The 27,780-nt window shown below is 38.4% G+C and overlaps 1 protein-coding gene across 2 annotated transcripts in view; it reads left to right on the top strand.

The window, feature by feature from the left end:
* Window positions 1-26,790, top strand: part of LOC131033990 (protein COP1 SUPPRESSOR 2) — a 32,923-nt gene extending 6,133 nt beyond the window's left edge. The window contains exons 4-8 of one of the 2 annotated variants that reach the window (XM_057965313.2): window positions 24,605-24,678; window positions 24,927-25,007; window positions 25,147-25,226; window positions 25,391-25,600; window positions 26,016-26,790. In XM_057965313.2, the coding sequence (XP_057821296.2) occupies window positions 24,605-24,678; window positions 24,927-25,007; window positions 25,147-25,226; window positions 25,391-25,554 (399 nt within the window). In that variant the 3' untranslated portion in view covers window positions 25,555-25,600; window positions 26,016-26,790. Of the gene's footprint in view, window positions 1-24,604; window positions 24,679-24,926; window positions 25,008-25,146; window positions 25,227-25,390; window positions 25,601-26,007 lie in introns of both variants that reach the window. The other variant, XM_057965312.2, reaches the window with a different exon arrangement.
* Window positions 26,791-27,780: the final 990 nt, after the last annotated feature.

Here is a 27,780-nt window from a genome sequence, read left to right as displayed (position 1 = left end):
AAGTCTGCCCAAGAAGAGAGGTCATGTGGGAGCTAACTTCAAAGTCCGCCATGCCTTAGGAGAGTCATGAGGAGGGACCTTCAAAGTCCGCCCCATGCCTTAGTTAAATTTACACTTTGATGGAGGCCATGAAGGAACACTCACCAAAGTCCGCCCAAGAAGAGAGGTCATGTGGGAGCTAACTTCAAAATCCGCCCCATGCCTTAGTCAAATCTACACCTTGATGGAGGCCATGAAGGAGCAATGTTTAAAGTCCGCCCCATGCCCTAGCCAAAACTTCGCCTTGATGGAGCCAAGTCTAAAGTCCGCCAAAGGTTAGAGAGCCATGTAGGAGGTGCCACCGAAGTCCGCCATGCCTAAGGGGACTCACAAAAACTCTGCCCATGGTGCTGGTCATCCAAAACTCCGCCCAAGGTGCTGCTGAGTGAATGGCCTTGAAACTCCGCCCTATCCTTCCATGTTGGTGGCCAACCCTTCAAAGTCCGCCATGTTTTGGAAGAGGCCATGATGGCCAACACTCTAAAGTCTGCCATGTGTGTGGGGTGCCCAAGGGGTGAAGTCCAAAGTCTGCCCTATGTTGGAGACCCATCAAAACTCCGCCCTACCCTAGCAAAATGATGCAAAGGTCTAGAAGTCCGCCCATGTTGGAGATGTCTTAGAAGTCCGCCTAGGGGGTGTGTTCCAAAGTCTGCCCTATGCCTTAGCTAAAAATTCGCCTTGATTGAGCTTTGCTCAAAGTCTGCCCTCCATGTTGAAGGGACCCTTCAAAACTCCGCCCAAGGAAGTAGATGCTAAGTATGATAGGGGAAGGCCCTCTAAACTTCGCCATACTTTGGAGAGGTAAGCAAAGTCCGCCAAAACTTGAAGAAGATGAAGATAAACTTCCAAAAAGTCCACCTACACATAAAAGTCAAACAGAATCAACGAAAATACAAAATGATGTCATGAAAATCCTTCAAGATTTCGAACTTAAATCCAAAATAGAAAGTTTTCAAAAGGAGAATATTGGAAGATTAATAAATATTTCGAACTTATAGCCAAATTGGAAACTTTTGGAATATATTTTCTTCGAATTTGGAAACATGACAACACTTTCCTAAAGAATGAAGTTAAAATTGGAAACATGAGTTGGAAGATTTTAAGGGTTTCTGATTGAGGATTTAACTTTATTTACAAATACTTAGTTGTAAACTTCATTTCTACACCAAGAAGTTCGAGTTACTAATGAGAGCTTAGTAAAGTATTTTCGGTTTGAAGATCATTTGGAGAAAGTTTTGAACAGTGTTGGAGGTTGGATAAACTTTTTTGACAAAAGTTTCATAGATTTTTTTTTTGAGAAAGACAACCAGCATAAGGAAGAGTTATTGAATCATTCTTGAATTTCCTGAGTGTTCTTGAGAAAATCCAGCCTTACTTCCATCCATTCGAAGGTGAAACGGAATTCATGACACAAATTTATGAATTTTCTAAGTATTTTTCAGAGTTTAAGAAATGATTTTTAGTAAACTTATTCGAATTTCTAGATAATGAAAATCATTTTTTTTTTTTGGCTAAGTCTAAGAAATTTTCGGAGTTATAACACTTGGTGTTGATTCACGATCACAACCACCCTTGAAGACTGAAGGGTTTTGAGGATGAAATTTCAGTTTTTATGGCTAAGTATGAAAATGAAGTGAAATTTTCCATACACTTAGCCATTCGCAGCCTTGATTTTCTTTAATCCAAGATAGCTTTCTAACTTATTTTCCTTTGGTTTTACAGGTCGCAAGAGGAAATAGAAGCGGGATCATCATAGAGATCGCAGTTGGAGTTCACAGGCAAGGTTCATCCGAGCGTGAAGATAGCCAAAATTTGGCTGAGTATGGGAAATGTTGAAGGCATGTCGGGGTATCGAGAAGAAGGACATGATCACAGCGAATGCATGAATAGCTTGATCGCATCATTTCATATTTGCAAGGGGTTACCCAGAGCTTTTTAACCCTCCTCCCACGCAACATAAATTGGCAACTGAAGGCAGGATCATCACAGAAAACACAAATGGAGTTTCGAGCCAATTTCAAAATTGAAAATGGGACCACGAGCAAGGTTCGTCCGAGCATAGAGAGGGACAAAATTTGGCTAAGTATGAGAAATACTTCGCAAAGAGATTTCTTCTCCAAATTCGAGGCACTTGAAAGAATCTCAAGGCATCAAGAATGAAAAGTTCTCAGACTTGGTGAAAATATGGAAAAGTTAGATAAACTTCCAACTTCTTGAAGAATTTCATCTCCTGAAGGAATTAAAAAATACATGCTCCCAAGCAGAATAAAATGGCGACAAGAAGGAATCAAATTTCCATACTTAGACGATTTCTTGACACAAATTGGAGAATTCAAGAAAGACATCCAACACGTTAAGGTGGCGCCTCGTCATTTTCCAACCAATCAGATCGCTCCAAGTCAGCATGTCCAGGTTCGATGAACCTGACTTATCTAGAAGCTTCTAGAAGGGCACACTTCACAATGCAACAACCTTCTATTTTCATTGATGGTTCATATTTAGCAAGAAGGACAAGTGTCCCAAATGTAATTGGTTGAGGGTAGTTAGTTTTGGGAAACCCTAATTAGGGTTTATAGCCTTCAATCTGGGCCCTTGATCACTGTTTGATCTCGGCCGTTCATTTATTTTTGAGAACTATATAAGGCTACCTCCTCTCATTTGGAGGGTGTGAGGTTTTTGATGTATTGTTGCTTAAGGTCATTTCCAGATAATATATTGCATGTGCGCTGCTTTGTAATCTCTATTATTTGAATGATTTGCATGGTTTCAATTGCCTCAACACTTAGTTAAAATTAACTTAGATTTGCTTTCATTGTTGTTAATTCAAATGAAGGATTTGATAAGTGTCAATTGATGGTGTATCTCCGCTCATACTTTTGGTGTATGGATGATTTCCATCTCACTGTGCAAAGTTAGTCTGAGCCCATCCCCTGTGCATCCCAACATCTCGATCATAAGCACAACCCATTGAAGATTGCACCGGCCTTGTGTAGTTGTCCCTAGTGTGGCGAAGCAAGGTTTGGTTCCTCGAGAGCACCCAGTTGATACCATTTCCTGAATTCGTAGGATTAGATTAGCCTTCCTGAACCCTATCTCTTTTTCCCTTTCTTTTGAAAGTCTAAATCCCAGAAAATTCCCCCCAAAAAAGAAGAGCCTAAAATTGCTAAATCCATTTAAGTCCAGCAGTTCAAGATACTTGTCAAACGTAAGTCCCCCTTGAAATTTCAGCATACACTACCCAAGAAGCTATTCCACGAAAGTCGCTTGTTCGCACATATAGACCTTGGAATCAATAGTGATTTTTCAGGAGAGGATAGAATACCTTCGGGTATCCTATCCTAATGTTTGGTAGATGATAAAATAGACACCAACAGTCTCCACTCACGTTTTTAACACGATATGTGCCTCTTTCCGACATAAATCGCGACTACCTCTTTGCAAATATCGCGATTTTTCTTTTGCGTGATCTAAGGTTTTTATTTTGTGGCGACGACTATATTTTGTATTCCTACGCGACGTGTGTTTGCCCTCTGCGTGTTTGTTGTTTGTTCTTCCCTATGCAAACTGTGGGCCGTTTTTCTATTCGGGCATGATTCCTTGTTCGCGTTTTCTGTATTCTTTGCGCAATTCGCGGTTTATTTTTGCAAACCCGTGGTTTTCTGTTACGCCTTCGGCTAGGATTTCTGTGGCTACGCCAAGGGTTTGCCAAACTTCAAAATTTTTGTACAGCCATCTAGGGTTTTTCGAATCCTCAGTCTTTTTCTGCGGCTAGTTTTTTTGAATTTTTTTTCAAAAATCTGTCACCTGGGTTTTTTGTAAGCTTTTTTGGGTACTTGTCAGTTTTTTTGGGTCATTTGAAATTTTTTTGCCTCGAAAACCGTGCCAGGGTTTCAGTTTCTGCCTTAGAATCCAACTTGTAGAATTTTTTTAAAAACCCCCTGTTTTCATCTACTGGTTTTTGTGCATTGGAATTCGTGCCTTCACCAGTTCGACCTCGAGGTACGTGATGGTATCTCCGACAAACATTATGCTCGAAAGTAGCCAAAAATTCAACGACCACAACTACAACACTTGGAAGTAGCACATGTTGACAATTTTTGAGTACCGATGTCTTGATGCAATTGTTCTGGGCACGTCTCAACATCCAACTATTGCCGGAAAAGATCAGGACAAATGGGATGAGCGCAATTAGGAAGCAGTCATGCTCATCAAACTCTCCGTCACCGATGAGTAGCTACCTCAGGTACCGTCCGGAAAAAACTGCAAAGGAGATATGGGATCGGTTGAAGAGTCTCTATGAAATCTCTAATAAGAGCATAGCATTCTTTCTAAAGAACAGGGTCTTTTCGATTATGATGGATGAGAGGACACCTCTGCAGGATTACTTGACAAAGATCAAGGACATTCGTGATCAACTTGAGGTGATTGGTTGCACAATGGAGGAAGAGGACATGGTTGTCATCACTCTAAAGAGTTTGCCCAAATCTTATGAGCATTTCATCGAAACGCTCGATATCACTTCCATTGACGCTGATTTGAAGTTTCCCAATCTTTGTAACAAGCTTTTATAGCAAGATCGGTGGCGACAACAGTTTGGAAGTAGTACCAGTTCCACCTCCACCGAGCAAGCGTTCTCTGCCAAATCTTTTGCTAAGAACAAAGGGAAGGCTCAATCTTCTCAGCCGAAAGGCTCTGGTTCTTCTCAGGATAAGAAGAAGAAGAAGAACGTTCAATGCAATTATTGTCATAAGTTTAGTCACATAAAGGCCGAGTGTCGAATTCGATTGGCTTTTGAACAAAAGAAGCAGGGAGGGTCTCAACAAAAGTCAAATGTTGCAGAGCACTTTGAGTAGAAAGAATCTGCATTCTATGCTTTTATGGCCAAGAGAACAGTAGAACTAGTACACTCTTTTGCTTGGTATATTGATTCAGGGGTTTCGCGGCATTTTACTCATTGTCGGGATTGGTTCACGAAATTTGAACCATTCTTGGATTCAGTAATCTTCGGAGGAGGAGAAGAGTACACAATTGTTGGTAAGGGCATTGTCCAGATTCACTCAGGAGGTAGAAATTTAATTTTTCTTGATGTCTACTATGTTCCAGGCATGTAACACAATCTTATCTCCGTTAGTCAGATCATGAGGCATTCTCCTCAATTAGATGTTGTCTTCAATTCGTCCACCTGCATCATTGTTGATAGGGAGACTCGTACTACAATCGCTATGGGACTTGAGGATCATGGTTTGTATAGACTTGCTGATTCCGGTGATTCTCAGGAGCACGCTCTAACTGCTAGGAGTACATCCATCAAAACAGTTTGGCATCAACATTATGGGCCCTTAAACGTGCACTATCTCTCTCAGTTATCTCGGGAGGGTTTGGTTGCTGGTCTTCCTGAGATCCAACGTCAAAATCATGGAGTATGTGGAGCTTGTCAAGCTGGGAAGCAACATGGACACCATTCTCCGATGGTGATCCTTGGCGAGCCTCCAAAGTACTTCAGTTGGTTCACGTTGATGTATGTGGACCAATGAATACACCTCCTAATATTGGTTGCAGGTACTTCTTGTTATTTGTTGACGATTTCAGTCGTAAAATGTGGGTGTATTTTCTGAAAAATAAATCAGATGTGTTCAGTTTATTTTAGTAGTTTAAGGCCTTAGTTGAGAAAGAATCCGATTCTCAGATTGTCACTCTATGGTCAGATAATGGGGGGGAGTTTTGTTCCACTGACTTCTCTACATTTTGTGCTACACATGGCATAAAGCGCCAACTCACCACACCATACACCCCTCAGCAAAATGGTGTCGTTGAACGTAGGAGTCACACCATTACTGAAATGGCTCGTTCTATGATAGAGTGTAGATGTTCCTAAGAAATACTGGGCTGAAGCAATTTACATTGCAGTCTACATCCTGAATTGATCACCTACACATGCCGTTAAGAAGATGACACTGAAGAAGCCTGGTCAGGACGCAAGCCTAAAGTGGGCCATTTGAAAGTCTTCGGTTCTACCGCTCATGTATGGATTCCAGAGGCCAAGCATGTTAAGTTGGATTCAAAGAGCCAAACACTTGTGTTTATTGGTTGCAGTGACAACCACAAGGCTTATAGGTTGATTGATGTGGAGACAGATCGTCTCATTTTCAGTCGTGATGTTGTGGTTGATGAGACTACTGGTCCATTTATGCCTTCTACTACTCCTAGTCCTGCGACTCTATCTATGAAGACTTCTGATGTTGGTGTTCGTCTTCCTCTTGGTTCCCATGATGGGAGGGCTTTAGAGCATTCTGACTCTGAAGATGAGGAATCTATCGATCTAGCACCACCTGTTTTTTCACAGGATTCGCATCCAGATGACTTTGTTCCGGAAACTCCAGGGGATGTCGTTCCTCCAATGCTAGATGTTGGTACTTCTACCCTCAGGCCTAAATGGTGGGCCAAGAGAATAGGAGATCTTCGTGATGATGAGCTTCTTGAGGATAGATCATTTTGCCGAAAGAGATAGCAACAAAATGCAGTCAACTTTGCACTTATGGCCAACATCCACAACATCCATGAGCCCCAGACACATTTTGAGGCTAAAGGCATTCCTGAGTGGGAAAAGGCTATGGAGACAGAATACCATAGTCTTTTAAAAGAATACCACTTGGGTTCTTTCTGATTTGCCTCCTTGGAAGAAATTTATCAGCTGTAAATGGGTTTATAAAGTCAAGTATCATGCAGATGGTACTTTGGATAAGTACAAGGCCAAATTGGTTGCTCGGGGATTCACACAGTGGGAGGGCATTGACTACGAGGAGACTTTTGCTCCTACTGCAAAGATGAGCACAATTCATCTTCTCGCCATTGCAGCTCAGTTTGGATGGAAACTTCACCAGATGGATGTTAAGAGTGCATTCCTCAATGGTGAATTGCAAGAAGAAGTTTATATGACTCAACCTTCAAGGTTCCTGGTAAGGAACATCAGGTTTGCAGATTGGTAAAAGCCTTCTATGGCCTGAAGCAAGCCCTTGGGCTTGGTACTTCAAGATTGATCAATATTTGGTTGAACATGGTTTTCAACGCAACCCCTCTGACACTAATCTGTATGTCAAACTCTTCAGTGATGATATCCTTTTTCTCGTTGTCTACGTGGATGACTTGATCATTACTGGCAATTTGACACATTTGATTACAGCCATCAAACAAGACTTGTGCCAAGCTTTTGACATGACAGATTTGGGGCTTCTCCATCATTGCTTAGGTGTCGAAGTGTGGCAGACTGATGACAGTATCTTTATTTCACAGTCCAAGTATGGCCGCAGTTTGTTTGACAAGTTTCGAATGCAGGATTATAAACCTATTTCCACGCCTATGGAGAAAGGGCTGAAGTTATCAGCCAAGTCTGATTCACCTGCAGTAGATGAAACCAAATTTAGGCAACTAGTAGGCAGCCTCATCTACCTCACTGCCACTAGACTTGACGTAAGTTTTGCTGTCAGTTACATCTCTCGTTTAGTGACGGCCCCAAAAGCTGATCATTGGATTGCAGCGAAGCGAGTGCTGCAATATCTGAAAGGCATTTCAGACTATGGCATTTTGTATAGCAGGTGCAACTATCCAAAGCTGATTGGTTATACTGACTCAGATTGGGCAGGATCAGTGGATGACGGAAAATCCACTTCTGGGTACTATTCAGTTTGGGTACAGGTGCTGTCACTTGGAGCAGCAAGAAGCAACAGGCCGTGGCTCTTTCCTCGACCGAAGCCGAATACCGAGGAACAGTCAAGGCCGCATGTGAGATAGTTTGGCTCAGGAGGATGCTCTCTGACATGCAGATGTCGCAAGCACGTCCTTCTCCCTTGTATATTGATAATCAAGGGGTGCTCAAACTGGCCAAAAATCCAGTCTTCCATGAACGTACCAAGCATGTTGAGCTTCATTGTCATTACATCCGTAAGCTGGTAGAAGATGGATCAGTTCAGTTGTAGTATGTTCCGACAACGGATCAGACTGCAGATATTCTCACCAAGTCTTTGAGCTCGGATAAGTTTGTAAAATTCAAGGGGCAACTTGGTGTTTTTGATAGATTGACCATTAAGGGAGGGTGTTAGAATAATATTTCTTTATTCTGTTAATGGTCAATAATGTAATTAGTTATTAGACATCTTAAATGTCTACGGTAGCAGGTAGTTAGAAGTAGTTTGTAATGTCCCCTAATTAGTTATAATTTAAATTAACCTAATTTTGCTCAAATCTTAAATAGGTAATTAAGTTTTAGGGGAGTACCTTTGTATACTGTTTTGTTGCAACACAAAATTAGAGAACAGATATTAAGTAATACTTATAAACTGAAAACATATGCCAACGAATTATACTGAATGATATCAATTTTGTTGTATTAATTACCATTAGTATTATATTTGTTAGATAGAATCAGATTATTATATTTCTTAGATGAAATCAGATTTGTTATGCTTGTTAAATAAAATCAGATTGTAAGTTAGTTGCTAATCTTTTTTATCCAATTTCTTAGTACACTAGGGTAGGCTGGTCGGGTAGGGTGTCCAATAAATCCTCCATACTAGGCCCAAGAGCAGATACTATATCCCTCTTGGCTCCATATGGCAGGTGTTAAGCATCCATCATGGAGTGGCATACCCAGTGAGGTGTTCTATCACCGTCCTCCAACCACCTCCTCTCTTAAGCCCAAGAGCAGATGCTTCATCCTCCTTGGCTCCATGTGGCAGGGATTAGGCATCCATCATGGAGTGGCATACCTAAGAGATGGTCCCATATTAAGCAGTAATATGCAGTTGATTCGATTAATTAATTAAACAATCTCATATAGATTATAAGTTCCATTGTAGAGTAACATCAGTTTACTGTTAGTATCATCACATTTATCACAGCCTTACTTATCAATGATGGCTTAGACTTTTGTATTATATCAGATTCTGTGATAGTCTTTAGATTACACTTATTATCAGATTTATGGTAAACTAAATTCATTCCATTATATTATCACATTTTTATGTTAACGGCATTTTAAAGTTCATCTTCATCACATTCGTATTCCTCACTTGTGACATTATATTTGATTATGTTCGTTAACTGTCTTCAGTATTAAATTATATTTACAGATCATTTATCAGATGATTGATTGCATGATTAGACCATATTTACTGTGGATGATCATTTGCATTATCGGATTGTAGTGACTGCGTCATTGTGTATATATTTCCAAGTAAGATTAGGGTAATACAGAATCCATACCTTTGCTGGGTGCGGTCTGATGGAGCAGCTCCTCTGTCAATCCTTCCTCTCTTTTCCTTCCTGGCAGTTTCTATGTATATTCCTTGTTGGCAGACTTTATAATTTCCTCTATGTATTATATATATATGAAATTAAGTATGACACCAAGAACCAAGGTGCTACTGCCTGTAACTTAATAACAGTTCTGATCTGATCCAATCCATGGTGATGTTTCTGGATGCTTTGATTCGTTTCCTTTATATCTCTCAATGTGAGGGAAGGGTCACACCTCTTCATCATGCATGCCCTTTGGCAAGAGACACACCCTTTCACCATTAGCATTTTTTTGAAAGAGTGCAACTCTTCATTATTTCTACCCTTTGAAAGGGACATAACCTTTCATAATCAGGTCTGCACTTCTTATTTAAATCAGATGTTTACTTCTCATTTCCCAATTATCCCCCTCTCAAATGAGGTTCTCTTCTCCCTTTTATATCTCATTGTCGAGGGAGTCACAACTTTTGCTTCCATGTCTTTTGACCATTCATTAACTTAATTAAATTTTAATTAATTAAATTTTTTTATATTTAATTTAATTAACTAATTAAATGTTATGATTATTATTTATTATTAAATTCTATTTCAAAGTGGGGACATTACATAGTTGATTTCTTTAATAGCTACAGTGCTTTGTAATTCCTATATATTGTAATCTTTTCCCAGTTAATAGACACTGTATTTTACCAGTGAATCATTGATTTTCACAGCACCAACATACAGGGTTTTCACCCTTAAATGGAGACACCAATCGCCATATACATTTGCAGGCACCAACCTCTAGGAGACATCTATCCCCTAATCCAATAACTGAGCACCGACTTAGATGATGAGGCATGAACCTCAAATACAATAATAATATATGAAAGATATGTTATGCGGACTTTCATGGCTGAACCTTTAGCATCTCCCTGATTTGATCAACTTCAGAACACTCTCACAATGTGCATGAGATCTTCAATTGAGTTTGCACACTTGAATTGAGTAGACAACTTGCACAACTTTTTGCCACAGTTATTAGTTCTATTCACAACAACTACTCACACATTGGAATGAATTTGATCAGCATTATACATGCATTACAATAATAATTACCATCTTATGTCGGCCTAGATCATATTTAATACTATCTGCAAGTCGGCCACAAACAAGTTCCTCAATCAAATGTGTAGTCGGCTAGGTCGTAAAGCCCACACATTACTCTAGGAGTTGGGACATGCTATGTGTTACCCAACACACACTCTACTAGCCCCAATGAACATCGACACACTTCCTCCAGCTTGTGCATAGTGCAATACTTTGGTGCATTCATGCGAAACATTAGAACAAATTATGAATAGGTGGTTGTGAGCATAATGTCGACCTTAACTTTCCTTCTTCTTGATCTCCACCTCTCTTCATGTATAGCCTTACTTATCTTCCAGACTTCAAGCCATGAAACATTACTATGGTAGAATGCAGTATAAAAAAAATTGCCGGTATATATACGATTTTTGAGTAACAGACTTAAAAAACATACTGCAGATATCTTCATAGCTAAGCCAACAACTGAAACATAATTAAGATGATACTAGTGACACTGCAAAATATATATCCAGCATTGCTTGACTCTGTTCATTCAGATCACAAATGTTCTGACATGACATGAGAGTAATTAAAATTACTGTACATTCTGAACACTTGAAATCAAGGGGAACATAATGATAATTCACGTACATCCATCAGTAACTTTTTTTGATGTTTTGCATTTCATTTTAGAAGTAATTAAACTTATAGCAACCTCTCGAATACCTTGATATCGGTGACAATCACTGAGTGCACCTTTGACATCAGCGACAATAAGATGTTCTACAATTTTCACAATAGAATCAATTTGAGATGCCTACCCACCACTAAGCATTTGTGTTTGATATCTTTACCCGTATGAGAGCTCCTATTGTCACCCATTCTAAATGCTAAAAAAATGAGGAGACACACCGATAGCAACAATGCCAAGTGCCAAAAAACTTGGAGCAATCGCTTCTCTACCACAGTTACCATCTGCAATCTAACACTGAGATACAATTCCTTAACACCTGCACTAATGATACCAAAATAACTTCCCACAAGCCACATGTAAAACAATATACCCATAGGCAACACCAAAGAGGACAGGAAACATCATCGCCTGGATGCCATTGATGGCATCAAAAAACACACAAAAACCACCCAAAGAACCCAACTAATGAACTTTGCTATCAAAGGAGCAAAACTAAAGAGAGAAACAAGAAGGAAATTAAGGTGGCACTAAATTTAAGGAGCTGATAAATTCCAACTCAAGAATTAGAATAATGACAATAAAGAGTTGTAAGGGGTTTTTGATCCACACCTTGCGTCACCTAATCCTTTGGACACACTAGCTAGGAAATAAAAGTTTGTCTTTGAATTTTGTCCCTGTCCCTTTATTGTGTCATTTGATCCTTTGGATTTTATCCCTAGCCATATTTTTCTAAACCTGCAAGTGCTTGCATGCCAAATATGGCTGTGAGTTACTCATAGTTAAACTTGCGAATGAGTTTAAAAATAAAATTGCAGCGAATTGGCCAAAAATCTGTTAGATTAAAGTATAAATCAATTTATTATAAAATACAATTCTTTTTAGGGTTTCCATTTGTATTTGTAACACGAAAATCACTTTTTGAATTTATAAAAGTTAATGTATTCATTGGAAAGAAAGTATTTCTAGCCCCCGTTAGGCATATTGTGGATGTCAAATGCCTTGCCGTTGTATCTCGAAAGAAATTTGAATATGAGTGACTGCTAAAAATCTTGTGAAGGGGTTGCGCAACAATAATGTCTGCATCCTACACGTTACATTACTACAATATTACATTTTGGCATAAGCCAACAAAATAAATTTATGTTTTCGAGAACACTAGCCCAATCTTTTATTGGCAACCAAGGTTTTCATTAGATTATTTATTAGATATTTTTGAGTTTTATTAAAAAAACGATGATTCTTTTTTTCCTAATGATAATATTATTAAATTAGAAAATTCATCTAAATAAAAAGAATTAAAAAAACCTTTTCATAGTTAATTTTGAAAGATTATCAAAATTTCATATTTTAAAGAATATTTGAGTTATGAAGAATATTTCAAATTTTTTATATATTTTTATGTGTTTGATAAATTTGCCAAGTTATTGCTGAGTCATGATTCTTTAATTTTTTTGGGTTTGCTTAGTTCAATTTTGTCAACTATGGTCAAAAGAACAAATATTGGCTGATATGAAAGAACAAGAGGATACCGACATGGCAAGTAATAGATAAAGGCTCTTGCATGTCCTCTTGCAAAAACCTCCCAGTGGCTTCTCACAACTGGCTTGCCCACATCCTTTCATGCCAATGCCACCAACTTTTGAAGAAGAGAATGTTTTGGTTTCGCGAAAAAGAGGCCCATTAAATAATGTTAGTTTTACTTTCAGATTAATAATAAAAACAGAAAGTAGATTTAGTAACTGGAATTGAATTAATTTCTATTAGGTTTTTCAACTTAGTAAATGACAGAGAGCAACCAAAATAGATGAAAAATGAGACAAGACAACATTACCTTGGGAAAACCTCCTATGAGGAAAAACCCAGCAAGAATAGATCCTCAGATCTGATTATGAATTATGCAATATTCTGATTACAACACTTATCTCTTTAGGAGGTTGTCATATTCCCATGTAGACAGCAGACAATGATTAGAAACATTAAACAATACATGTACATAAATATATATATATTCAATACATAAATTATTTTTACCACTTAAAATACATTTTATCTTAACTAGTAATGAAAGGATGCGTCCATTCCCAAGCCACCTCCGGAATAGACACCACGTTTCAAAGGGAATCGCGTGGTTTCAAAGAGGTATAAAACCGCACCCCAAAGAAACACAAGAGAGGGAGTGACAAGGAGAGAAGGATAAGGAGAAGCATCCAATAGGTAACTTCGTTACTCAGTAATAATATTTATTTCAGTTTTCATAATTTATGATGCCCAGACAACCATGAGGATTGCCCAGGGAATGCATCAATCAGCAGACGATGTAAAAGGGCTAGTCGCTGGTTCTTCCCAACGATGAAGAACCAGCGCCTAGTAAGCATTCCTTCCCATCACCAGTAGGCTGGTACGTCCCCAAGCCAATCCGCTTAAATGTTGAAACGTTGAAGTATGTTTTGTGCCAGTTGTATTAAATCTGTTTTCATTCCTCATATAACAATAATTAATATAATTTAACTAGTGACCTAGATTAATTGCTAAATCGGTTCCATGCCTAAAAATGTCTTACCAAATGAACTAAGCACATCTATAATGTACAAAAGGGTAAAATGAACTTAATCTTCACGCTAGATAGGTAACCTGCAATATCAGGTTTAGAATGCTGCATTAAAATACACTTTAGTGATAGACAAAAGAATAAAAATAATTCATTCATTCTCAGACACAACTAATATGTAGAGAAAAGGAATACTAATTAATGATAGTCGTGTTTTTGCAACTAGGCACAAATATATAATGAATTAGTCCCTAGTTAACCAAGTAATATAGTCATGAATCTATGTTTTATGTATGCATTTGTTATCTTCCTGATATTCTCTGTTTGTTAGTACATTCAAGATAATGAGTGCAAGCGAGGGGTATGCTGGGCCCATGCTCAGGTGGCCCTATTAGCCCTAAGAGACGGGATGGGTAACCCAGCCAACCTGGAAAATCCTCAAAATCTAGAATGGGTCGTGTATGTATTTTGTGCTGCAATAATTATGCCACCGATCTAATATTACTGCTGACATAAAATAAAATATCTAAATGTTGCAGGAAACCGTAATTTCCTTTTGTGGCCCTATATCCAACCTTCGGTGGATAGATCAGGGCCTAATTATTAGAAAGGCAAGGCAGGTACAGCAAAGGTTCATTACGGTGGTATCAGAGCCTCCTTCCTGCCACCCTGTGGAAATAGTCAATGCAACAAAGCCAAAGATCCCGTAGGGCCTTAGAAAGAGAGAAAAAAAGGAGCCAACGACATGAGTGAACAAGCTAGTAATGGACTTAGGGCCTTCATGGAGCAAACCGCTCAAGCACTAAGGGAACAAACTGAAAGAACCATGCAGGCCTTCATTGAACAGAATGAGAGGAATAACCAACTAGTCCTTCAGGCCCTCCAAAACATAAGCAACCATAACACCAAAGAAGCCCAATCCAATCATTCTGAAAACCACTACCCCACCCCGTCAAAGGACACCAGCTCAAGGTCCACTCGACCTTCATTCCTACCTGAGGAAGCGCCAATAAGTGATGATAACCATGGCATGCCCATGGGAAATGTAGATCAAATCCTTGTAGACTACCGCGGGTTGGATCCCGAACTACGAGATCTTGTAACCTTCAAAGACTATTGTGATGCCAAACTAAAGACACTGGGCCGGAATGAAAGACATCCTCCAGCCCACAAAGAGCTTCAAAACAAGCTCAGTAAGGTGACTATCCCCAACTATGATGGGGAAGGCAAGGTATCAGCTAGGTCATGGGTCCAAAAATTGGATACCTATTTATCCCTTAGCCCCATGACTCAATCCAATGCCATTAAATTTGCTATGCTTCATCTATCCGGAGTTGCCCATGAGTGGTGGCACCATGGCCTTATCACTCAAGGACATCAACTTATAAACACATATGAGGAGTTCACCCAAAAGCTCATAAAAAGATTTGACCAAAAGCATCCTGAGTGGTACTTTCGAGAGCTCACCCAACTAAGGCAGCAGGGGGACTATTGAAAACTATGCCACAGAATTCCAGAAATTAGCAGTGATGGTACCGGGTCTAACACAAGAAAGTCTTACTTACCTATTCATAGAAGGCCTGAGGGGATCAATCAAAAGCACAATGAGTGCCCATGAACCCCAAACATTAGATGAGGCTATACAGAAAGCTATGAAATTTGAAGAAAGCTCACCCAAGGACAAGACCAAGCCCTTTGGCAACTCCTCCAAACCTCCGCCCAAGGACAGTAAACACAATCAAGAAGGGATTGTAAGGTCTTGCACCTATTGCAAGGGAAAGAGAGAAAAGGGACATATGTGTTCAGCCTTGGAGGACCTTAAAAAGAAGGGACTTTGTTTCACATGTCTAAAACCCTATGAAGGAAGGAGCCATAAATGTCAAGGCCGGGCTCACAGAATACAAGCCTCACCATATGAGGATGAGGAAGAGCCACCTAGCAAAAGGATGAGACTGGGGGAGGAAGATCAGGCCATAGTTGCCACTATCACCCATGCTGCTAAACACAATCTGTTTAGAATCAAGAGTTCGCTTAAAGGGAAGAAAGTAGTCACACTTGTGGACAGCGGAGCCTCCCATAACTTCATTGATGAAAGGGTTGTTAAGCAACATAAATTACCCACACAAACTTTTAAGGGGTTCAAAGCAGCAATAGCCACAGGGGCAAGGGTCCAATGCACTAAGTTGGTACCTAAGTTGGAGTTCATAATAGGTAGCCATCTGGTAAGGGAAGATCTCTACGTGGTACCATTGGACACAGATATCATATTGGGGACTCCATGGATTTATTCACTGGGATGTTTTATGTTTGATCTCCCAAACCAAATAATCAGATTTCAGAATGAAGGGAAGGGAGTTACTCTTAAGGGCTTACCTGATGGTAGCCCTAAAGTGGTTTCTTGTAAGAAATTGGAGCAAATTTTTAGAAAAGGATGAGGAGAATGGGTGGCCCAATGCATGATACTAGATAAGAGCAATACTCATGAAAAATCCACGCATATGGACATCAAACCCATCATGGAGAAATATAAAGGGGTGTTTGGGGAAATTCCCCAAGGTTTGCCTCCCAAACGGGGGTTTGAACACACTATAGAATTGGAAGAGGGGGCAAAACCAGTCATCACTACCCCTTATCGCCACCCTCACAAATATAAGGAAGAAATTGAGAAAACCATTAAGGAACTACTTGCTATGGGACACATCCAACCGAGTTCCAGCCCTTTCGCATCATCGGTGGTACTTGTTAAAAAGAAAGATGGCACTCTAAGAATGTGTATTGACTACAGAGCACTAAATATGAAAACCATCAAAAATAGGTACCCAATCCCAAGGATAGATGAGCTGATTGATGAACTACACGGAGCCAAATATTTCTCCAAGCTCGACCTTCGATCAGGATATCATCAAATCAGGATGAGGGAAGAGGACATCCACAAAACAGCTTTTCGGTGTCACTATGGACATTTTGAATTCTTGGTTCTACCTTTCGGTCTAACCAATGCACCGGCAACATTTCAGTCATGCATGAATCATACTTTCTGCAAGCAGCTAAGGCAATTTCTAGTAGGTTTTTTTGACGACATTTTGATCTACAACAAAACTTGGGAGGAGCACCTCAAACACATTGAGGACACATTAAGGATCCTAGAGCAAGAGTCACTTTATGCTAAGGCATCCAAATGTGAGTTTGGAATGGAGGAAATCCTATAAGATTAATGCGGAGGGGGTTAGCGTGGATGAGGAAAAGATAGCCACTATCAGAGAATGGCCTAGACCTAAGTCCCTCACACAATTAAGGGGGTTCTTGGGGTTATGCAGTTACTACAGAAGGTTTGTACGGGGTTTCTCCAAAGTGGCAGTGCCTCTCACTGATCTAACTAAGAAAGGGGCTTTCACTTGGAGCGAAGCAGCCCGAAGAGCTTTTGAAAGTCTGAAGGAAGCTATGAGCTCATGCCCCGTCCTAGCTATCCTTGATTTTTCCCTTCCTTTTGAACTACAATGTGATGCCTCCGGAGAAGGGATTGGAGCTGCCCTCATGCAAAAGAAACACCCCATAGCCTTCGAAAGCCGTAAGCTGACAGAAACAAAAAAGCATTACCCCGTCTATGATAAAGAGATGTTAGCCATCATTCATGCCCTAGCCAAATTCCGCCAATACCTAGTTTGCACCAAATTCCATGTAAAGACAGACCATAACAGCCTAAGATTCTTTTTAAACCAAAGGGATCTAAATGATAGGCAACAAAAATGGGTCAGCAGGATACAAGCTTATGACTTTGATATTGAATACGTTAAAGGAACAACCAATGTGGTAGCAGATGCCTTATCAAGGAAGCAACAAATAAATACCATAACTTCTATAAATGCTGATTGGAAATATGATCTTTTGGCAGAATACGCCAAGGACACTTTTGCTAGCGAGATCTTGAGGGACCCATCAAGTCATGCAAAATACAAAGTTGTGGAGGAGCTTATCCTATATAAGGACAGGTTGTACTTGGTGCCCAACTCTAAACTCAAGGAAGTAATAGTTAAAGAGTACCATGATAATCCATTGGCAGGACACCTAGGGTTCTATAAGACATATAAACAAATCAGAGAACGGTATTCTTGGAAAGGACTTAAGAAAGAAGTCCAAAAATACGTACAAGAATGTACACAGTGCCAGAAGAACAAAGCATAACTCAACCACCCAGCCGGGTTGCTACAACCGTTGCCCATTCCCGACCAGAAGTGGGAAAGCATTTCGATGGATTTTATCACCAGCCTACCCAAGGCCGAAGGAAAAGATTGTATATATGTGGTTGTGGACCATCTCACCAAATATGCACACTTCTTTGCTATAACAAACAAATTCCAAGCATCTCAAGTAGCAGAAGTGTTTTTTAAGGGAGTTTTCAGACTTCATGGGCTTCCCCAAAATATCATAAGTGACCGAGACAGCCGGTTTATGGGGCAATTTTGGCAAGAAATCTTCAGGATGGCAGGGACTAGTCTCACTCCGAGTACTAGCTATCATCCCCAAACCGATGGACAAACTGAAATCGTCAACAAATGGATTGAAGGATATCTAAGAAATTATGTCACTGGGTAGCAAAAAGCTTGGATCAAATGGTTACATTTAGGAGAATACTGTTATAACACTACACATCATATGTCTATCCAAATGAGCCCATTCAAAGCACTTTATGGATATGAACCCACCTCTTTTGGATCACTAATTACTCCAGAAAGTCAAGTACCACGAGCCAAGGATTTTATTCAGGAAAGCATGGACATCCTAAGGGCTCTAAAAGATCACATACATCAAGCCCAAAATCAGCAAAAGATATACGCTGATCGTAATCATATTGAAAGATCATTTGAGATAGGGGACTTAGTCTTCCTATGGTTGTAGCCTTACAAGCAGTCTTCGCTGAAATCTAGTGGGGCAAAGAAGCTGAAGCCACGGTTCTACGGACCCTACCCAATATCAAGGAAGGTAAGAGAGGTAGCATATGAACTTGAGCTTCCTCCAGGCAGCCGCATCCACAATGTATTCCATGTGACTAGATTAAAAAGAGCATTAGGGCAGCAGATATCCCCATGCAAGGAGTTACCTCCAATAGTTGACGAGGGAAAATTAACACTCGAGCCAGAAGCCCTTTTAGATGTAAGAGAAAGGAGAATAAAGAGTAAAAACAATGTAGAATACTTGATCTTATGGAAAGGGTTGCCGGAGGAGGATGCAACCTGGGAGGGTGAAGAGATCTTCAACCACCCAAATCTCCACATCGCTTGAGGACAAGCAATGTAAGGGGGGAGGACTGTCATATTCCCATGTAGACAACAGACAATGATTAGAAACATTAAACAATACATGTACATAAATATATATATATTCAATACATAAATTATTTTTACCACTTAAAACACATTTTATCTTAACTAGTAATGAAAGGATGCGTCCATTCCCAAGCCACCTCCGGAATAGACACCACGTTTCAAAGGGAATCGCGTGGTTTCAAAGAGGTATAAAACCGCACCCCAAAGAAACACAAGAGAGGGAGTGACAAGGAGAGAAGGATAAGGAGAAGCATCCAATAGGTAACTTCGTTACTCAGTAATAATATTTATTTCAGTTTTCATAATTTATGATGCCCAGACAACCATGAGGATTGCCCAGGGAATGCATCAATCAGCAGACGATGTAAAAGGGCTAGTCGCTGGTTCTTCCCAACGATGAAGAACCAGCGCCTAGCAAGCATTCCTTCCCATCACCAGTAGGCTGGTACGTCCCCAAGCCAATCCGCTTAAATGTTGAAACGTTGAAGTATGTTTTGTGCCAGTTGTATTAAATCTGTTTTCATTCCTCATATAACAGTAATTAATATAATTTAACTAGTGACCTAGATTAATTGCTAAATCGGTTCCATGCCTAAAAATGTCTTACCAAATGAACTAAGCACATCTATAATGTACAAAAGGGTAAAATGAACTTAATCTTCACGCTAGATAGGTAACCTGCAATATCAGGTTTAGAATGCTGCATTAAAATACACTTTAGTGATAGACAAAAGAATAAAAATAATTCATTCATTCTCAGACACAACTAATATGTAGAGAAAAGGAATACTAATTAATGATAGTCATGTTTTTGCAACTAGGCACAAATATATAATGAATTAGTCCCTAGTTAACCAAGTAATATAGTCATGAATCTATGTTTTATGTATGCATTTGTTATCTTCCTGATATTCTCTGTTTGTTAGTACATTCAAGATAATGAGTGCAAGCGAGGGGTATGCTGGGCCCATCCTCAGGTGGCCCTATTAGCCCTAAGAGACGGGATGGGTTTGGATGGGTAACCCAGCCAACCTGGAAAATCATCAAAATCTAGAATGGGTCGTGTATGTATTTTGTGCTGCAATAATTATGCCACCGATCTAATATTACTGCTGACATAAAATAAAATATCTAAATGTTGCAGGAAACCTTAATTTCCTTTTGTGGCCCTAAATCCAACCTTCGGTGGATAGATCAGGCCCTAATTATCAGAAAGGCAAGGCAGGTACAGCAAAGGTTCATTATAGAGGTCTGATATGGCCACACTTTAGGGCTGATATAGATGGCTAATCAGTATCAGGTCTGCACCTCAGATCAGTACTAATGTCTTCATCAAACAGCAACCTGATCTGCACATTTGACGCCTTACTCTTGACAGAAGTTCACACCTTTCACTGGAGATGATCACACCTAAAGTTTTACACTTTGACAGCAGATGTGGTTCGCATTCATGCACAGCAGATGACTGACTAAGTTCACTACAACTTCAGAGCAAATTCGCATTAGAGAGGGAAGATGTATCTATATATTAATGAGGTCAAGTTGTTCTTTATTTATATGTGGTGGGGGACCTATTTGAGGTCGGCTTGTCACCAATTCTTTTATTTGTTTTTATTCCTTTTGTGCGAATTGTCTTTTGTATTATAGGGTCGGCCCTATTAGAGGGAACATGTTTCCCTTAGAGTGGCGTGAGTAATAGGGTCGGCCCTATTAGAGAGTGGCATGAGAAGCGCCCAGTCCTAAAGGGTACATGTTATCCTTTGAAGAGATAAAGGGCCCAACCCTTAAGGGCGGATTCCAATGTTGCCTTAGGCAATTGGAATCCGCTCTTCACCCTAATTAAAACTAACAAATAAGGCCTTCAAAAATAAAGTGACAAAGATTGTAGATCAAAGCATTGCTCATTGCACTTATGGCAGTGGGCTTCAATCACCTTGTTGGCATAATATGGTGACGACCCTTTGCAACACACCTCTTGATTATCTTAGTCCTGGTTATGAAAGAGTGCAAACCATTTTATTGACAAAGGAGAAAGTTTCAGTTAGTAATCAAGGATACATGGCCTAAAACAAGTGTGTTCATTGTTTCTAATGGATGGAAAGATTGCAAAAATAGAACACTAATCAATGTTCTGGAAGTGTCCCCTAAAGTGGCGATGTTTTTGAAGGTAGTGGATAGTGAGGGGCAAGTAAAAGATGCAAGTTTCAATGCCAATACCTTGATAGAATCCATTGAAATGATGGGGTCTAAAAATGTTGTCCAATTCATAACGGTCAACACTAAAAATTGTAGGGCAATTAGGTCTATAGTGGAGGGTACATATTGTCACATTTTTGGACACTATGTGCAATCCACTCACTCAATTTGATATTTCGAAAGATTGGCACACAAATTGAGTGAGTTAAAAAAATCTACATGGAGGGCAAAGAGCTCCAAATGCTTGTGACTAATCATCATATTTCACAAGGCATCTTTGGGACTTTTTCCAGGTTGGAGTTGTCGAAGGGAATATTTTTTCTAATATATTTTATTGTTGATACGTGACATGTATTTTTTAATACCATGTTAGGTTGCTGAAACTCAATTTGCATCTCACACAATGGTTTTAAGATGACTTGTCAAGGTGCAAGAGGCCTTGAGTTCTATGGTCATCAACAACTTGTGGAGTGTATGGAGGCAATCAAGCACAAAAAGAGCCCAAAAAGTAAAAACATTGATCCTAGATGATGAGTGGTGGGCTTGGAATATGTTATGAATTTCATTGAGCTCATCATCAGCATGGTTAGGCATGTTGATACTGATTGACCATGTTTGGGTGAGATTTATGATGGCATGGACTCCATGGTGGAGAAAATAAGAATATTAACAGAAGGCAAGGAACATGATCCAATAGAAACATTGTTAAAAAATGTGCAAAAGATTATCATTGACAGTTGGAATAAGTAGACCAAAGACCATCCCAGTACATTTCTTAGTATTTGCTTTGTTGCCAAAGTATTATAGCAAAGAGATACTTTCATTGCTGAGGAGGGTGCCATCATATAGAGATAAGGAGGTTGCTGCTAGCTACAAGGTTGCAATTAGAAATGTATTTTCAAATGAAGGTATACAAAGTATTGTCTTGAGCAAGTTTGGCCATTTTATATCTTCAAAGAGTAGTGATGTTTCTGCTCTTCGAGACAAATATAGGAAAGATGCTCATGATTGGTGGTATCTACATGGTCAAGGATCCATTTAGTTGCAGCCTTTTGCAATTAAAATTCTCTCCCAAACATGTATCTTTTTTTTTTCTCGTTTTTCATTTGATGCTATTTATGCTATATATTATATTTTATGATTAAATAATTTTATAATTTATATTTTGAATTTATAAATTAAATACTAATGCTGTATGCAAACTCAATAGGTTGCAAGTTCTTTTTCAGCTGAACAAATCAGAATACATACTTCTTCATCCACTCGATCAAGTGCAACTGTTTGGGTGCAAAAAAAGCAGAGGATTTGGTCTTTGTAAACTCCAACATTTGTCTCTTGTCACATAAGACATGCGAATACAATGAGGGTGTGACAAAGAATTGGGAGCTAACCCCTAAGTGTGCTGATTTAGATGCTACTGTTGCACAGCTTGGCAAAATTTCTATAGATGAAGCAACTTTTGTATGTGACACAGCTAGTGGGAGTGGCACTCCAATTGACTGGTTCAAATGAAATTGGACCAAATGTTGACCTTGACCAAGTTCCAGCCATTATGTATGAACCTAAAATGGAAAATACTATTGAATAGATTAAAAAATAATCAGCATCATAACCTCTTATCATGCATAAAAAGTTCAAAAAAATATTCAAAACTTATTAAAAAAAATAATAAGTGACTTGAAAAAATTATTCAAAACTTGAAAAAAATGAAGGATTTATTCACCTTTGATGGCTAAATATTCCTTGTTCAATGATTCCTAAGCTTTTGGTTTGTGTCTTACTCCTCTATAGCCTTCACCATTGAATAAAAATGAAGCAACCTTCAAAACCCAACAATGGCAGCTTGGAGTAAAAAAATGGTGTTTTTGGTGTTTTGTGTTTATGAAATGAGTTGCAATTACCGAATAGGAGAAAGTATATGCATTGGGGAGTGTTTTTAAATATTAGAATTTTATTTTTTTGGTGCATGTGCCAACAAGTATGCCCGGGTACATCCCAAGTTCACCCGAGTAGTACCCTAGGCGAACCCGGGGCCACACTGGGACTGGATCCATAACCGATTCGGACCCATACCCAATTCGAACCCAGACCCACATCCGTGCTCCTAGAGCCGAATCCAATCAAATGACCCTCTTCCTAAATGGCTTTTATTCTGTCCTAAGTCACAATTTCTTAACCATCAAGAAGGGTTAAAGGAAGGGATCTTCTTATCTTCTTGAAATAAATAACCTGCAATAAAGTTAGAAGATAGATTTCTAATTGCAACATATAAATGATTACTAGTCATGAGAGATAAATAAAAGAGAAAAGAAGAAAGAAACTAATTATGATTGATGAATCAGAGAATTGCAACTAAAGAACTGCAATAATAGAATTAGTCAATTATGGAAAATAGAAAGTTCTAGACTATAATTAGAGGAAATCCAATTGCCTTGATAGGGTGTCTTAACATACGGTTCTCCCAGATCAAGATGTACAGTGAGGGTGTCTTAATGATGGTTCTCCCGCAAGGCATACAGTGAGGGTGTCTTGATGACGGTTCTCCCCCTTATCTGAGAGGGTGCCTTACAGCGGTTCTCCCTCTACAGACCATGTTCAGCAAGTGTCAAAGGTTAGACATATAAGCATAGATTAATCAGATGGATGGAAGAAATTATTAGTGTCGATTCATTAATATGATGTATTGACATTTGAAATATGCAGGTATTATCACCTAAAGAATTGCATCTATGCAAGTCACAGAGTCTCTCACTGATTACTGTACAAACTGATTATATGTAATTACTGATTCAACTGTCACAGATATATATATAATATAATTATTGAATGAATTTATATGTATATGAAGATCGGCATAATGGTTACATGGTTACTATCTGCGATATGAATCTTATTCAGATTGCATTGTTTATCAGAGAATGACATAATTCCTGATTCTGAAATCTGTGTCTTGTCCATTCCCCTGAGTTTTCTATTTATCGTCTCCTCCATGTCTGCAGTGGGGAGTCACGCCTATTGGAAGGGTTTTGGAGAAGGTGGTGTCTCCTTGAAAAGTCACCGCTTTCCAAGCATTCGATGCCAAACAAAGAAGCGCCAACGTATTAACATTTAATAACTAGTGTAGATTAATAATTATTAAACACTATTTTACTAATATACTTCTAAGATATTTGATAATCAATGCAATCATTGAATAATATTTTATTATTATTTGTAAATTAATAATCAGTGATTATTATTTTATTATTAATTTTTTTGAGGATAGATTAGTATATATATATATATAGTCAGAAAATTGAGGGAACATGACATCCAACAACATAGAATTAGACTAATTAATTCCTTGTTAATAAGTTAATTGAAATTTTATAAATTAATAAATATTGGAAATATTTGCCAACTCTTTACAGGATTCTTACTATAATATCTGTTATAATATTTCAGGTGAGGAGGAGAAATTCGGAAGAAAGCTCTACACAATGGACGACAGGGATTGCGGAGATTCAGCTTCCTATTGAGTAAGTATTCAGCTTTTGGTAGTGGTATGAACTGGTTGAAAACTGTATTTTGTTCACGGAATGTAGGCAAACTAACTTTCACCAAAATTCTTAGGATACATGGTAAGATGGCAGGAAAAGCATCCTTGTCCTTGCATCAAAGAATCAACGTTCCACTTTGCAATATTGATTTATGCTGAAATTTACATTTCTTTCACCACAGAGAGAAATCAGAAATTTCTTAAATAAGCTGTTCATGTTGAAATCAGGTATAAACTAAGGAACATAGAAGAAACGGAAGCTGCAAAGAAACAGTTACAAGACAAAAGGCCATTTGTTGGTCGTGGAAGGTTAGCAGTTAGCACACTAATCTTTGTTTTGTATTACAACTTGCTTTCTATTTGTTCTTCCTGGTATATGGCTACATTGCTATTTTTAGCAAACATTTTCAGCATAGGGCTGAATATATTACTATCTTTTCAATCTCAGGCCTCAATCAAGTATTCCTTCCAGTTACAGTGCTGATTACTTTCAACGTGGCCGTGAATATGCGGAAAAACTCCGAAGAGGTCTGAGCAAGATTAAATTTTTTTATGTTAAAGAGATTCTTTATTTATATGCTTTCTACGAGATTTCCATATTCAGAGATGCTCCATTCTGGTTGCTCTTTATATATGTGATTATATACTAGAAGCCTTGGGCTCTGTCCTAAATGTTAACATGAAATATGCAGATCATCCAGAACTTTACAAGGATAGGGATGCTCAAAATAGTGCTCGCATATCAGGTGAGACTGCTCAAGAAGGAAACATGGGAGTTAGAAGGCAGGCTGCAACTGATGAGATCATGCTAGAGCGTTTTCGGAAAAGAGAGCGTAGCCGTCTCATGCGACGTTGAATTATTGTCCTCAACTAATGGATCATTTCCCATAACAAGATAACTGGTAATCTTATCATATGGCTTGAAGTGTCTGAATTGTGTGTAATGTATGTTGTTGAGATTTGATGTATAGATACTAAATAGGTGCATTCAGATTGTTTTGAATTTCATTTCCATCATGAAGGTGCCTCTTCACATTGCTTTTTAAGTTTATACTTTGATTCTTTGCATGAACAATTGATCATATATGATTTTATTGGTTTGCATTCTTGTAACAACAATAGATTGATATAAGTGTTAACATTTTTTATTGCTTGTGTAGCATAGCATGCCAACTTTAGTTTCTGGAGAAAAGCTTATTTTAATTTTGTTTCACTTGGCTGCTTGTTGGGCCATTTTGTGTTGACTTCATTTTGCTCATTCAATATTTAGTTTGTTGATTAGCTTGCTAATTAGAATGATCATTTTCAGCTGTGCAGATAGCGGTATCTTTGTTTTTGATGATTCATCAGATGATTATCAGCTGCATGCGTAAAGGAAACTCTTGATTGCTGCATGGACAACAATTCAATGAACGTGCTTTTGTAGGGTCACAACATGATCTGCAACTGAATTGCCCTTCTATTAACAAATATGTTTATTGCTATTTGTTTTACTGGGTGTGGACTTGATTTTGAAATTATGGTGGCAGTTATCAAATAACAACAGAACTTTCCTTTGAGCCTGTTTAAAATTTAATGTTGTTTGGTTACATACAACATCACCTATCTTTTATAGCTGATGTTCTTGCTTAGTGTGTGTCAGTGTGTATTAAATATGCTACTACAATCCCTAGTAAGATTTTAGTTGTCATTTAAACAGGTATAAATCAAGCACAGTTATCACCACAGAACAGAGGATTTCTAGTATTGTCTTCATAAACAGAAGACTCTCATATGGTGCTTTTAATTTGGGAGGTCTTGTTCAGATTTGCTTTCATTGTTTTGTTACCCTGGACATGTCATTTACAGGAAACACTAATGCGTAGATCATATTCTTAAGTGAATGCATACAGCTCGGTATCTGCTGCTCTAGCAGTGAAGATGTATGCCACTTCTATGAAAAAATTCTTCAGCACTATATCAGATTATAAAATTTGGTAGGCATGGGACATTTATAAATTGATGTATAATATTGAAATAAATGAAAGGAAGTTTTGTAATCTCTTTTTGGAGATGGATTTTAATAAACTATGGCATATGATAAACTTTTCAATTTTTTGTCCTAATCCATTCCTTCTTGTTAACATCTGAATCTTGGTTATTAATGCATAATTTTTAGCATTTGGTGCTTATGCTGGTATCTGCAGTGAACTAGGATCAAATTGAATGTAAGCTATAATGGTATGTAGTCCAAAGAAGCAAACATCTGCAAAAAAATCGCGATTATACCCGATTAATAGGGAGTCGGGGGAGCTTGCCGATTTTTTCCCCCAAAAAATCGGGTTTAATTGGTCAACCTTGGGTCAATGATTTTTCCAAAAAAATAGCCAAAAAAACGCGATTTAAACGCCAAAAAAAAGTGGAAGAAAACACAGAAAAAACCACGGAACTGTAAACGGTGCGAAAACGACGGAAATACAGAGTAGGAGTCGAGGGCAGACAAATTTAACTGGATCGATCGATATGTGGCGGATGCCTCCATACCGGCTGCCTCGTTTTTTCACCGTGTTCATCCACAGGTTGATCGATTTTGCCTCTATTCCGTCCGACTCACCGAACGCGTTCACTCATGCCTTATTGAGAGCCACGACAAAAGTTTTTTTTTATTTTTAATTTTTCCTTTTATTTAACTATCTTTAGATATATGTTTTTTAAAACAATGTCAATTTATTTTTTAATTTTATTTTTTTTAAATATTTAAATTAAATATTTTAAAATATTAAATTAGTTCTTTAATTATAATATATTTAGCATTTGATATATGAACTTTAATTTCATGTATTTATTATTAATAATATTTAAAATAAAATTGTCCAAGGGGTTGAGCTTAACTGGCTAAAACACTCGGTTTTCATTGTGGAGACCTAAGTTCAATTCCCAATAGGGACATCTAAAATGAAATTCTAAGCTGTGACTCTTGGCCTTCTATAAAAATGGGGAAGGTCTAGGGTCAATCTAATCAAATATAATAATAATAATAATTTAAAAATATTGTGGCTTCGACCTATTACCTACCAAATATATATATATATATATATATATA

Source organism: Cryptomeria japonica, chromosome 7 (genome assembly GCF_030272615.1).
Source record: "Cryptomeria japonica chromosome 7, Sugi_1.0, whole genome shotgun sequence".
NCBI classification, from domain to species: Eukaryota; Viridiplantae; Streptophyta; class Pinopsida; order Cupressales; family Cupressaceae; genus Cryptomeria; species Cryptomeria japonica.
The sequence above is the reverse complement of the archived record's forward strand: the minus strand, read 5'-3'. Positions and strand labels throughout refer to the sequence as shown.